Source organism: Gymnoscopelus braueri, assembly GCF_963280865.1.
Source record: "Gymnoscopelus braueri genome assembly, contig: SCAFFOLD_105, whole genome shotgun sequence".
Lineage (NCBI taxonomy): Eukaryota > Metazoa > Chordata > Actinopteri > Myctophiformes > Myctophidae > Gymnoscopelus > Gymnoscopelus braueri.
Window position 1 is genome coordinate 231401 of NW_027660631.1, and position 14283 is coordinate 245683.

At 37.7% G+C, this 14283-nt stretch overlaps 1 protein-coding gene and 1 long non-coding RNA gene across 2 annotated transcripts; both read left to right on the top strand.

Moving 5' to 3' along the window:
* The first annotated feature begins 1250 nt into the window (after positions 1-1250).
* Positions 1251-1920, top strand: LOC308081346. The gene is made up of 3 exons (XR_013932829.1): positions 1251-1370; positions 1480-1560; positions 1678-1920. It is a non-coding gene; the product is annotated as an uncharacterized lncRNA (long non-coding RNA).
* Positions 1921-8695: 6775 nt separating this feature from the next.
* On the top strand, positions 8696-9925 carry LOC308081349 (C-X-C motif chemokine 11-6-like). The gene is made up of 4 exons (XM_080457730.1): positions 8696-8792; positions 9079-9205; positions 9313-9393; positions 9513-9925. The coding sequence occupies exons 1-4, from the start codon at positions 8726-8728 to the stop codon at positions 9667-9669; spliced, it is 432 nt and encodes a 143-aa protein (XP_080313856.1). The 5' UTR covers positions 8696-8725; the 3' UTR covers positions 9670-9925.
* The last annotated feature ends 4358 nt before the right edge of the window (positions 9926-14283 follow it).

Here is a 14283-nt window from a genome sequence, read left to right on the forward strand (position 1 = left end):
ACCACACAACACCAAAACCACACCACACACCACCACACCACACTAAAACCACACTACACTACAAAACAAACCAACGGAGACAATATACACACTGTCAGTCCTAACCAGACCACATTACACTAAATCACATAACACCAAATCACTCCACTCCACATTACACAGCCCACACCACATTATGAAACCACACTAAAACTGCACTACACTAAGCCAATACCACATCACACCACATTAAATGTTGGGTGGTCTACCAGGTTGCTGAGCTCACCAGTGAAGTAATTTGACACTCTTAATATTAAATCTCTGTCTGTAATTGATTGACTCTGATTGATTTTATATCTCATTATAGCTTTACTGGTATTGATACTTGTTTGGTCATATTGTAACATAAATAGATAAATGTAAATGTCACACCCACAATCAACTGTAGATGTTTGTTAGCTCTGTTGTGCATGAAATGACAATGAAAACCACACACCTGCCCAACAAACAGCTGAGCAGACAGTATTTTGTACCATTTCAAGAAATGACCAAGAGATTTCAAGAAGACACTGAGAAAAAAAAACGGCTGTGAGGGGATTCTGGGAAAATGAAACCAAAAGAGAAAGGGGTTATGTAGTATCCTGGATGTGTGTGTGTGTGTGTGTGTGTGTGTGTGTGTGTGTGTGTGTGTGTGTGTGTGTGTGTGTGTGTGTGTGTGTGTGTGTGTGTGTGTGTGTGTGTGTGTGTGTGTGTGTGTGTGTGTGTGTGTGTGTGCGTGCGGGGTCGGGGGGGGGGGGGGGGGGGGGGGGTTATTGAGTGGCATAAATATGAGACTCTCCTCCATTCACCACAGTATCAACAGAGGAAACAAGTAGAACACTTGAAGAAGTTTTTCTCCATCATGTCCAGCATCATGATATCAGCTGTCATCACCTTTCTCATCTGCCTGCTTGCTCTTCATGTAGAAGGTAATGTGGCTTTTTCACTAATATTGTTGCACATCAAGTTACTTTGCATAAATACCAGTCACAGTTATGGATAGACTTAATTGGAAATCATGGATTTTGCAATTCTACTTTTATAGTCACAAATTAGATTTTGTTTTACTGTCTAATCTTTTCATCTTGTGTTGCTCTCTGATGGTTTAAATCATTTTATTTTCATTTGTTAACAATGGTTTTAAAACAAAACACAGATAAGGGTTTAAATATTGAATTATTTTCATGCCACTGTCAGACTAACAGTGCCTTGTCCTTTCATTCCACAGGTCAACATGGTCATACCCAGTCTTGCATATGTTCAGATAAAGGAGTCGACAAAATGAACCCAAAACTCATCAAGACTTACCAGGTGTATGAAGCCAGTGCCTTCTGTCCTCGCAGGGAGATTGTGTAAGTACAATGTAAACAGCAGCATAAATCTTATGTTCGATGCATTAATTTATCATTTTACACACTGTTCTCTATCACCTGTCACTAATATAATTTTATCCATTTCCAGTGTGGAAATAGCAAGCGGCAAGAAATGCTTGAATCCAGAGTCAAAGATTGGAAATTTCATCTATAAAAGACATCAAAGCAGGTAAGATTAACATTAACATTAGCCTGCTGAGCTTCACTAAAATAATCTAATCCAATATGGAAATCAATATTTACTCTAGACAGTATTCTAAGACTGATGTGACTTATTTTGTTTCAGGAATGAAAATAAACATGTGTTGAAAACAACACCACCTTCAATCACCTCTGCACTGACCTCAACATCCTCTGTCCCTATGACCTCATCATCTGTCCCTATGACATCATCACCTGTTCACATGACCTCTACAACCGACCACATGACCTCAACATTGGACAACATGACCTCAACCACCCTGTGAGTTCTGCTGTGATGAAGATGAAGAACAATATGGCAGAACTCCACCATAAACACTGTGATGAAGATGACCAACACTGTGACACTGCTGGGAAAGTGTTTACCTGAGAAAAACTTCAGTTCAGAATAGTTTTAATGTCAAAGTAAACACATTGCACTGAACTAAATGATTCTGATTACCAGATGACTTATTTATATAATTATAAAACTGTCTCTTATTTATATAGATAATGTGTGTGCATTGTGTGTGTTGTTACTAGGCTACTATGCATATTTTTTACTGTTTATAATGAGAAATTATGATGCTTTTTTTATTATGTGCTTTGAGTATTGTTGAACAATAAACAAACTATGCACTATTACCACATGTCCTACTATCCCCTGTCCTGGAAATGTTAATTCAATTTATGTTCATTTAACTGTGAGTGTAAAAAACATATCCTTAAAGATATTTATACAGCACTTTTCTAAATTCAAAACCTCCTAAATAAAAAAAAAGATAAGGGCTTGATTTACACAGTAAAATCTGGAGTGTTCATTTAACACTGATAGATCCTAATATTTGACTGTTCACAAAGTAGAATAAACAACAAGGAAAATTAACTGAGAAAAAGATGTGTAGGTGAGACTTTAAAGATGAGCTGAATGTTCACTCTTTTGGAGCATATCTGCACTCATGAATGGAATATGGTTAACAATATGCCCCACCGGACAGCGAGGATTATCTAATAAGTTGAAAGTCAAATTGATGTCATTGTATTAATGCATTAATAATGTATTATGACATATAAGGGGGTTCCAGGTGGTCCCCAGCTAAATGATGGAGAGTTGGTAACCAAATGGACCCTTATAGATCTTTAACTCTTGAGAGCGTAAAATAAACCCAAATGGACCCTTATGGGTCCATTTGGGTTTATTTTACGCTCTCAAGACTGAAATTATTGTTAAACATCTGCATTACTTTATTTACAAGAAATCTACACAATTAGAGAATGTAGAATAATTGTTATTTTGATCAACGTTTGCGTGTTATCTCTCCTGGTACCAACATCAATACATCATGGAATTGTGGACAAAATCTTTTCCAACGACAACTAAATAATAAATTACGGGTCTGAGAGGCTAAATCTCATCAAATGGTGGTCCGTGGCTCAAATGCCGAATAAATAATGGACCTTGATATGAAAAGGGTTGAAAACCACTGTATTATAGCATTGCTGAGGTCTTAGTGAGCGGAATGTGTGCCAATTCATAAAAGTAGTATGGATTGCAAACCACTGAGCAGAAAAGGATGATTGAATGTGTGTTTTTGTAGGCAGTCTGGAGTCAAGACTTCCTTTGATCATACTTGTGAATGAGTACTTACTGTATAAAGAGGTACTCCGTCTCCCTCTTCTGTCCATTTGTGGTACTGGTCTTTACACTTTGTAATCAGTGGCTCTCAAACGTTTTCATGTCAAGGACCCCCAAATTAATATGTATATTTGGCCACAGGCTCCCATCTGAAAATACATTTGTACCAGGGACCCCATACAAGATTTCCGTTGACATATAATATAGCATTAAAGTGGTTAAACCAATTTTGATGCTATAATTTTGCTGGTGACCCCCTGGAACCCCCTCAAGGACCCCTGGGGGTCCCTGGACCCCACTTTGAGAACTCTGCAACTTTACATCACTACTCACTTTATATTTCATAATGGTATTATGTATAAGAGTTATGGCTGTTGGCAGAGATTAAATGGTATGTGTAATCTCTATGGACAGACACTTCAAGTGTATTTATTGTATTCTGTATTGTATTGTCGTTTATACTGTATTTGACACTGTGGTCTTGATACTATGACATTATGTTGTGTTTATTGTTTTTGCAATCATTTTTATTGACTATACAGATCCCATCTTTGTATTCTTAACGTATAACTGTATTTGCACACTGTCCTTCATAAACCAAATAAACTAAACTAAACTAGGGGACTAAAACAGGGGACATACTGTACATCCATATTTGGGGGGACTGGACATACTCTACTGTACCTACGGACAATTACTGTTCTAGACCAGTGGTTCTCAACCCTCAGGGGGGTCCCGTCCCCACATGATCAACTCCTACAATTTCAAGCGCTTATCAGGGTGGGGGGCCCCCAGTGGATTAAATCTGATTATGTTGGGGGGTCCCCAGTTCTAATATGATTATTTTGGGGGGTCACGGCCTGAAAAGGTTGAGAACCACTGTTCTAGACACTTGACCCCTTCCGTGACAAAATTGGTGAATTTAGCTGAAAGGTAACATGTTTTCATGCATGAAAAAGGCCACAATTCCCAAAACCTGGGTCCAACTGACACAAAACCCATTACACATTATGCAATCTGGGAACCCAAAGCCAAATGAGAATGAAAAACAGCGCCCTCTGCTGTTTGTACTATCTCATGTTGGCTCTGGGACAATGATGACGCAGCACACGTGCGCAAAGGAAACCGGGGTTTTAGTCTGCCTTCACGCTCCACTTCCGGGTGGTGCGATGTTTTCATTCCCACTAACAATATTTCCACACGGAACACTAACACCACTTCTCCCAGAGAACATGGATCGTTTTGGTTATAAGCCCACTTGTTTCTATGATGAAAGAGCAAGTTAAAATGTGAATATCTTTCCGTGGTTTTGTCTGCTCCGCGGACGCCATTGTTAAATTAGTTTCGGCTTGTTTCGAGTAGGGAAGGATCAGCGGACACGTAAATCCCGCCCACTACATTTGATTGGGTAAAGCGCGGCCTGCTTCCTGATCTGAAGGCACGCCCACGCCCACACAGTGCGTACACGTTGTGACGAACCTTCACGACAGATTCCAACGCAGAGCAGAATCTGTTCTTGAGAGATTACACATTATGTAGCTGAATGTGCTCTACAGCTTTGCTATTATTTGGGACCACCCATGTCTGCCATTCTGAACAGCCACCATTTTGCGTTTAATGTAAACAATGTTACAACTCAGTATCTCAGTAACCAGCTTCTATTTATTTACCTAACTAAAACAGAACAGGAAAAAAAGATCCAGCAAAAAATATAAAAGTCTCTGGAGCTTGTTTGCCAACTGGGCACAGCTGGCCCTCAGGTGAGTCCACTCAGGGCAATCAGGGCAGGGAGTACAGCGCACAGCAAGGTGGGAAGAGTAAAAGAGTGAAAGAGTGATGGAACCAAGGCAAAACTGGAGAGGTAAAGGGGGCAGGGGCAATATCAGGACAAACTGGAGGGGGGCAGAGGCTGTGACTGTGTGGTTAGGACATTGGCCTGTTCACTATTTTTGATGTGTCAGTCTGCCTGTATTGAATTAGTAGCTGATAGCTAGGAACATCTTGAGTCTGAAATACTCAGTTAAAGTTACCGTGATGCGGAACCAAATATGAGAAGAGAATACGGAGTTCAATAAATTGGTCTATTCAGAGAATGCATTCTGAGACAGAGAGTAAAGCAACAGTTTACATACAGTCACAGTCAGTTAGTCACTCCCCTCAAGGAAGGGAGAGAGAGCTTGGTACATCATTATAGAGAGAAAGGGGCCCTGTGATCTGATCTGATCTGATCTGACCTTATCTTTCCGTACCAGGCACCTGGAAAGCATAAGGCTGCAATAATATGATCTCATCTCATGTTGATAAACACAGTTTAGGTTTAAGGTCATACTGACACAGTTACACTATTGGAAAACTCAAATCAGATAATGAACTATATGAACTGTAACTTTAATGACAAGACAATTCTTTGATAACACTCCAAACATACAAATGATAAACAATAAAAGATGAAATCCTATTTATCAGTAGCTAGTATTTCTGCTTGTTATCCCACTAGAACAAACTCTGACAGAGACATCGACCGCACACTGTCAGTGAACATTAACAGATACATGTTCATGTAATGTCCAGTCCAGTGGTGTAAAGTTACTAAGTACATTTACTCAAGTACATAGACGGATTAAAGTGAAAATGGGCCCTGTGCACAAAATCGCAACGGACCCCCCCCCCCCCCCCCGCACGCAAGCGCACGCGCGCACATTTTTGCGGTTATTGCGGTTATATTGGGCGTTTTGGGGCGTTTTTTGGTTACTTTATTTCGGTTTTAGGGTTAGGGTTAGGGTATATATATATATATATTATATATATTATATATATTTTTTTAAAAGCCTATTAAATCCAAGGCCCCCCATTGGCTCAGGGCCCTGTGCACGTGCACACTGTGCCCAAGCCATAATCCGTCCCTGCTCAAGTACTGTACTTTAAGTACAATTTTGAGGTATTTTTGTACTTTACTGGAGTGTTTCCCATTTCCAATACTTTTACTTCTACTCCACTACAAATATTGTACTTTTAAAACTTTAGTTACTTTGTAGATTTTGATATTACAAAACATACATTAACCACTTCAGCATACTTTGGCTATTTGAAAATGGCCAATCCACAAGCTCACAACGCATCACAATGCGACGCGTTGTGAGCTTGTAGATCTGCTATTTTCAAAAAAACATTTATACATTTGTAACATGTGAAATGGGACATTCTTCATAATTACTTCCAGTACATTACACATTGACTGCCAGAGTTTATTCATAATGTACTCACCCACTGCCAGGGTTTTGAATCATTTTTTTATAGAAAATAATGTGAATTATTTGTCCGTTTATTTTTTAACATTGAAGTGAATGGATTTCTTTTAATTTTCTAATTAAATCTCCTAATTCGTTGTGAATAACGGAAAAAATGTATACTCAAAAATTAGAGAAACCTTTTAGAAATTTTTAAGTGGAGAATTCTCCCCTTTGGCGGTAAACACCATTGACTGAAAAGGGGAGAATTCTCCCCTTTGGCGGTGAGTAAGTATATTCTGACGGCAATGCTTTTGTACTTTTACTGAAGTACATTTTTACTTTTCCCCACCACTGTTCATGTTAATGTCACACCTACGATCAACTTTTTCTGTTTTGTTGAATAAATCCTTGTGCATTTGACCTGCTATGCTCCTGCCTGTCTGTTCTGCAGTTGGGTCCTACTTCTCTTGAGTTGCACCGTGACATGTTTTGTTAAGTAAAAGCATTAATACCATAATGAAGAAATACTCTGTTACAAATTGATAACTAAGGAAAATGTGCCTTTAAATTAGAATCTCTGAGTCAGAGTTATTATGAAGAGTAAAAGACGCGATGCCAGATATGAGGAGAGAAATACGAAGTTCAAATCAATTGATTTATTCTGAGAATTCTGAAGAATACAGCAAAAGCAATAGTTTACATACAGTCAGCAAGTCGCTCCCCTCAAGGGAGAGAGAGAGCTTGATACCTCATTATAGAGAGAAAGGGGCCCTGTGATCTGACCTTATCTTTCCGTACCAGGCACCTGGAAAGCACAAGGCTGCAATAATATGATTTCATCTCATGTTGATAAACACAGTGTAGGTTTAAGGTCATACTGACACAGTTAAAGTTACACTATTGGAAAACTCAAATAAGATGATGAACTATCTTCAATGACAAGATATATAACACTTGTCAATAACACTTTAGACATACAAATGATTAAAATAGAAGCACAGAATAACAGTCTATTATCACAAATAAAAGTCCTGTATTCAACATTAAGTAAAAGTACAAAAATATTGGCATCAAAATACACTTAAAGTACCAAGAGTAAAAGTACTCATTGTGCAGAATGTCCCATTTCACAAGTGTTCAAAATGTATACAAATATTTCAAAAATAGCAGATCTGAGATCAGCTATTTTCAAATAGTGTATGTTTTGTGATAATAATCCAAATCTACAAAGTAACTACAATTTTAGTAGTGGAGTAGAAGTAAAAGTATTGAAAATACTCCAGTACAGTAAAAAAAAAAAAAAACTCAGATTTGTACTTAAAGTACAGTATTTGAGTAAATGTACTTAGTTACTTTCCACCACTGCTAATGCAGCAGCTGCTGCTATGGCACTGTTTCAATGCACTGAAACACATGTACTGTACCAAGCCTTGGAAAACAACAAAGCGAAACATCTCAAATAAATATGCTACATGCAACTGTTAGCCTCAGTGATATTTGATCATTTGAAGAAATGACCTTTCACCTTTGTTCTTGAAATGTTAAATGCAGGGGGAAACCCCAGTGTTTGTATCCTGCTGGGTGAAATCCCTTAGAATACTGAAGAGAAACTGATAAACAGGAAACATTCCCTTGCCGGCATGCTGCAGCAGGCTTTAGTTGTCATTGCTTCACTTTCACTGACAGCCTGTAGGGAAGAAGATCACGTGATTTCTTATCAGAAGGTGAACGTTTTTTCAGTCCCTTTTAAAAGAAATGCAGATCCTGGATCAGTGCCAAGGTTTTCATAGCTGTATTGTCTTCATATTTTCACTCTCTTTATAATGTGTCTCCTAAATGCTTGAAATGCAATTCATGATGCATATTAATAATGTTAATATGCATCACCCACTTCACATAATAGTATGGCATTTGAGATTGATTAGAAACAGTCAGACAAGTAGCTGATATGCACTTTATCTGATAGAAAGTGACATTGAAATAAAGCTCCTTGGTCTAACAGTGGTTTATTATAAACTGCTCAAATTCCGTTCACTTCTCTCACGTGCCCGATTTGTGCAAACATGAGCCAACACAGTGATTCCTCTTCTATCGAGGAATTCTTGGAAAACGAAACCAAAAGAGGAACGAGTGATGCTGTGTCTGGACTGCAGCCCAGTGGGGAAGTGGGGAGGATGAGGAGGGAGGAGGGAGAAGGGGAGTGTGCATCTTTGAACATAAATACGAGATCTCTCCTCCATCCACAACAGAGGAAACAATCAGAACACTTGAAGAAGCTTCTCTCCATCATGTCCAGCATCATGAAATCAGCTATCATCACCGTTCTCATCTGCCTGCTTGCTCTTCATGTAGAAGGTAAAGTGGCTTTTATACTATATATTGTTGCACATCAAGTAGCTTTGCATAATACCAGCCTGCACAGTTAATGGTTAGATTGAGTTGGAAATCATGGATTGTGTAATTCTATTATGTGGTTGTATAGTCAAAAGCCTGATTTTTACTCTCTAATCTTTTCATCTTTGTGTTTTTATGCTTGCTGCTGATGCAGTTTGTGAATAGTTTTAAAACACAGATAAAGGTTTATGTATTTAATCATTTAATGCCACTGTCCGACTAAGTGTTCTGTCCCTTCACTCCACAGGCCATACAGGCAATAGAAGGTCCTGCCTATGTTTAAATAAAGGAGTCAACCACATGAACACAAAACTCATCAAGGGTAATCCTTTGGTGGTTGAGGCCAGTACCTTCTGCCCTCGCAGGGAGATTATGTAAGTACAATGTTCTACACAGCATCATAAATCATATGAGGTACCGTTCATTTTACAAACGGTTCTTTATCACCAATTGTCACTAATATTATTTTATCCATTTCCAGTGTGGAAACAGCAAAAGGCAAGACATGCGTGAATCCAGAGTCAAAGTTTGGAGATTTTATCTACAAGAAGGACCAATTTAAGTAAGATTAACATTAACTTGACTGAGCTGCACTAAAAGAATATCAACCAATATGGAAATCAATATTTACTCCACATCAAGACAACAACCATTGAGACTGATGTGACTTTTTTGTTTCAGGAAAGAAAATAAAGTGGTGAAACCAACACCCCCTTCCATCACCTCTACACTGACCTCAACATCCTCTGTTCCTATGACCTCATCACCTGTACACATGAGATCATCATCTGTCCACATGACCTCAACATCAGACCACATGACCTCAACCACCCTGTGAGTTCTGCTGTGATGAAGATGGCAGATTCAGAACCTCAACCATAAACACTGTGATGAAGATGATGAACATTGTTACACTGCTGGGAAAGTCTTTACTTGAGAAAAGCTCCAGTTCAGAATTGTTTTAATGTCAAAGTAAACACATTGCACTGAACTAAATGTCTCTTCTGAAGAACATATGATTTATTTTTGTAATGTAAATATCTGTAGATAAATACTAATACTGTTTATAATAAACATTATATAAAGATACATTTTACAGTCTTATGAGTATACATTTCTCCACACTTTTTGCCTGTACTAAACAAGATCTTGAGCACTGGACTATCCTCCCTCTATCACTTGCTGGCCGTATTATTCTGTCACAATGAATATAGGTCCTACATTTCTATGTCTTTTTCAGTGTTTCCCCCCCCAAAAAAACTTTCCATATAATGTTTTCTATAGCTACAGGAAGCCACAAGGGAAGGGCTAAAGAGCCACATGTGGCTCCAGAGCCGCAGGTTGCAGACCCCTGAAATAGATAAAGCAGGGTATGCTTTTCGGGGCTTGTGATTGGGTTATACTGAGTGAAGACCCACCAATAGCACACTCGCTGTGGTTGCACTCGCAGCTATTTTTCGCTGAACTAGTGGTCTGTGGAAACCAATGGGTGATGTGACGATCCCTTTTTTAAATTTTCTGTCTATTCTTACAACACTGTTTCTCAACGTCGGGTCCGAGGACCACCAGGGGTACAAGGACCCTTATGGGTCTGTAACTCTGACGTATACAAAATGGTACTATTGTACACTGTCAGAGTTAACATTGAGGACTTTACAGTGATTGGGGACGCAGAGATTTTAAAAACAATTGCATCAAATGGGGGTCCATGAGTCATGACCTAATATACATCAAATGCATATCAAATTGGGAAAAATGTTCAGAATCACTGGCTTACAGTGTTAAATTATATTTGTATATCCTGCGTGTACCTGTGTTGATGCTTCGCCTTGTTACATAGAGTTTATATCTACTCTAGTCTAGTGTACCAAAAAAATTGATCAATGTGTCATGCATTGCATTGATGAGATGTTTTTGATCATGTTTGTTTGTTTTTGTTTGTTTGTTTGAGCAAGCAACACTTGCTAGGTATATTCGTGTGTGTACACACACACACACGCGTGCGTGCGTGTGTGTGTTGGGGGGGTTGCATGCTAAAGTATCATACAACTAAAGTAAGTATCTCATTCATGGACATATAAAAGCTGTGTAAAGTTTGGGTGGTGGTGGTGAGTTTCATTACTGCTGATAAAAGAAAAAGAAAAATAGGCACCATGCATATTTCATATGGTGTGTTTAACGTTGCTCTTTTTAACACTGTTTTGGTACTTTGGCATTTTGTGTGTTAGGTTATGTAGTTATTAGGGGTGTAACGATACGTTTTAACAACGATTCGATACGTATCACGATACTTGGTTGTCGATACGATACATGAACGATACAGGTTAATTTAGAACGATACGATACGTTTCGATTCAGCGATTTAGTCGATACGATACATGAACGATACAGGACAGGTTAATTTAGAACGATACGATTCGATTCAATGATTTAAAATCGATATAGTAACTATTTATTTACCCAAAAATTCTGTGTGAAAAATAAATACCTGGATACTGGATATAAACCCCTCTTTCTCTTTTCTTCTTCTTAAAAGTACTTAGTATTGATATAATTGATTATTTGCATTGCAGAACGATTCGATACGATTATTTGCATTGCAAAACGATTCGATACGATTCAAAGTCAAACGATACGATATTTAGCTGTTTGCATATCGATATAGTAGATCGTTGAAAATTCAAAACGATGCATCGATGCAGTTACTGTATCGTTACGGGCCTAGTAGTTATGTCTTTATGGACTTTACTTGCACGTATAGTGTTAGGTATTATTTGTAATTTATTCTGCCATGACCAGGAGAACCTGAGTAACAAAACCTCACCACAGCCATTGGTGTGCATTACAGTTTCTACAAAATAAAAAAAACATACCTGTAATCTTGAACCTTGGTCACATACACATAAAACAATTACCTGCAGTATATTACTGCTGTTGGACAGAAACCTTGTATCTCCATATTTCATCTTTTCGTGTTCTTTTAAAAGGAATGCTAATGGTCATCCCTCATTTTATCCTTTAAGTTTGAATTTTGGCCGGGTTGAAAGTGTGTGTGTGTGTGTGTGTGTGTGTGTGTGTGTGTGTGTGTGTGTGTGTGTGTGTGTGTGTGTGTGTGTGCGTGTGTGCGTGCGTGCGTGCGTGCGTGCGTGCGTGCGTGCGTGCGTGCGCATGTGTTTTATAAATATTGAACCAATGAAAAGTTGGCTATTAACTTGTGACTAAATAATAATAATAATACCTGTAACTACAGGTTCTATTATCCATTTCCTGAAAAGTAACGGTTTGGTTTCCACCCTACGGCGAGGATTATCCAATAAGTTGAAAGTTAAATTGATGTAAATTGTGTTAATGCATCAATAATGTGTTATAACATGCATTTCTGAGGTTTTAGTGAGCGGAATGTGTGCCAATTCATAAGCGTAATATGGATTGCAAACCACTGAGCAGAAAAGGATGACTGAATGTGTGTTTTGAAGGCAGTCTGGAGCCATGTGGAAATCCATATTTGGGCAAGACTTCCTTTGATAATTCCTGTGAATGAGTGCTTTACTGTATAAGGAAGTACTCTGTCTCTCTCTTCTGTCCATTTGTGGTACTGATCTATGCACTTTTTATCAGTGGCTCTCAAACTTTTTCATGTCAAGGACCCCCAAATTAATATGTATATTTGGCCACCGACCCCCATCTGAAGATAATTGTGTGCCAGGAACTTTTGTTAAAAGGTTTTAAAAAATATTGAAAATATTTCAAAAAAGTTCAAGACAAATAAAATAAAAGCAGATCTACATGCTCACAATGCTCTGCTGTATAGTGTTCAAGTGGTTAAACCAATTTTGATGCAATAATTTTGCTGGAGACCCCCTGGAACCCCTGGGGGTCCCTGGACCCCACTTTGAGAACTATACTATGCAACTTTACATCACTACTCACTTTATATTTCACAGTGGTATTATTATTATTATTATTATTATTATTATTATTATTATTATTATTATTATTATTATTACCCTTATTATTATTATTGTTATGGCTGTTGGCAGAGATTCTATGGTATGTGTAATCTATAAGGACAGACACTTTTCATGTGTATTTATTGTATTCTGTATTGTATTGTATTGTCGTTTGTACTGTATTTGACACTGTGATCCTGATACTATGACATTATGTTGTGTTTATTGTTTGTGCAATTATTTTTATTGACTATACAGATCCCATCTTTTTATTCTTGACGTGTAACTAATGTATGTGCACACTGTCCTTCATAAACCAAATGAACTAAACTAAAGTACACTAAACTACACAAAACAGGGGACATACTTTACTGTACACACGGACAAATGCTGTGCTAGACAAGAGGTTCTCAACCTGTGGGTCGGGACCCCCAGGTGGTCCCCAAATTATTATTATTATTATTATTTTTGCGTGGGGTCCCCAGATTACAGTGAAGTTACAATTTAAGGACTTTTAAGACCTTTTTCAAAAGATCTTTTATACATGTGTAACTTGTGAAATGGGACATTCTGCATAATGGGTTTTACTTTTGGTACTTTAAGTATATTCTGATGACATTACTTTTGTACTTTTGCTGAAGTACATTTTTAATTCTGGACTTTTACTTTTAATTTGCACATGGTGGTATTGATACTCTTACTTAGGTAAAAAAAAAATAGAGTACTTTTCCCACCACTGTTCATGTTGTTCATGTTCACACCTACAATCAACTTGTTCTGTTTTGGTGAATAAATCCTTGTGCATTTAACCTGCTATGCTCCTGCCTGTCTGTTCTGCTGTTGGGTCGTATACTTCTCTTGAGTTGCATCTTGACATGTTTTACTTAAGTACAAGTATTAATACCATAATGAAGAAATACTCTTACTGTTACAAATAAAAGTCTGGTATTCAACATTAAAGGTAGGGTAAGGGATTTTCTTTGGTTAAAATAAGTGTTAAATAGCTCTATATTCTGATAGTACTCATTGCTATAGAGTGTTTGTTCAGTAAAAGGAGTCTCCTTATCTCTCCAGCTCTTTATAAAACAGAAAATGCATTTTCATTTCAGTTTCAGTTTCATTTCCAATTTTATCCAATCAGGATAAAGAACTCAATCAGGATATAGATTAAACAAGTGAAATTGGAAGTGATGACACTAAGAAATGAGCAGGCAAAATTGGAACTGGAACACTATAAAAATGAAGCTTAAAAATGGGTACTTTCTCCTGATTGGCTGAGAGTTTGACACCTACCGGAAAATGTATTTTCTGTTTATTAAAGAGCTGGAGAGACGGGGAGACTCCTGTTACTGAACAAACATTCTATAGCAATGATTACTATCACAATATAGTGCTTTAACAAAACACTTTTTGTTTTAACCCAAATATATCACTTACCCTACCTTTAAGTAAAAGTACAAAATTATCGGCATCAAAATATACTTAACGTACCAAAAGTAAAA

Coding starts and splice junctions, on each gene's coding strand:
- LOC308081349 (XM_080457730.1), top strand. CDS start 8,726: ATGTCCAGCATCATGAAATCAGCTATCATCACCGTTCTCATCTGCCTG. Junction 8,793..9,078: donor GCTTGCTCTTCATGTAGAAG/GTAAAGTGGCTT, acceptor TTCACTCCACAG/GCCATACAGGCAATAGAAGG. Junction 9,394..9,512: donor TACAAGAAGGACCAATTTAA/GTAAGATTAACA, acceptor TTTTTGTTTCAG/GAAAGAAAATAAAGTGGTGA.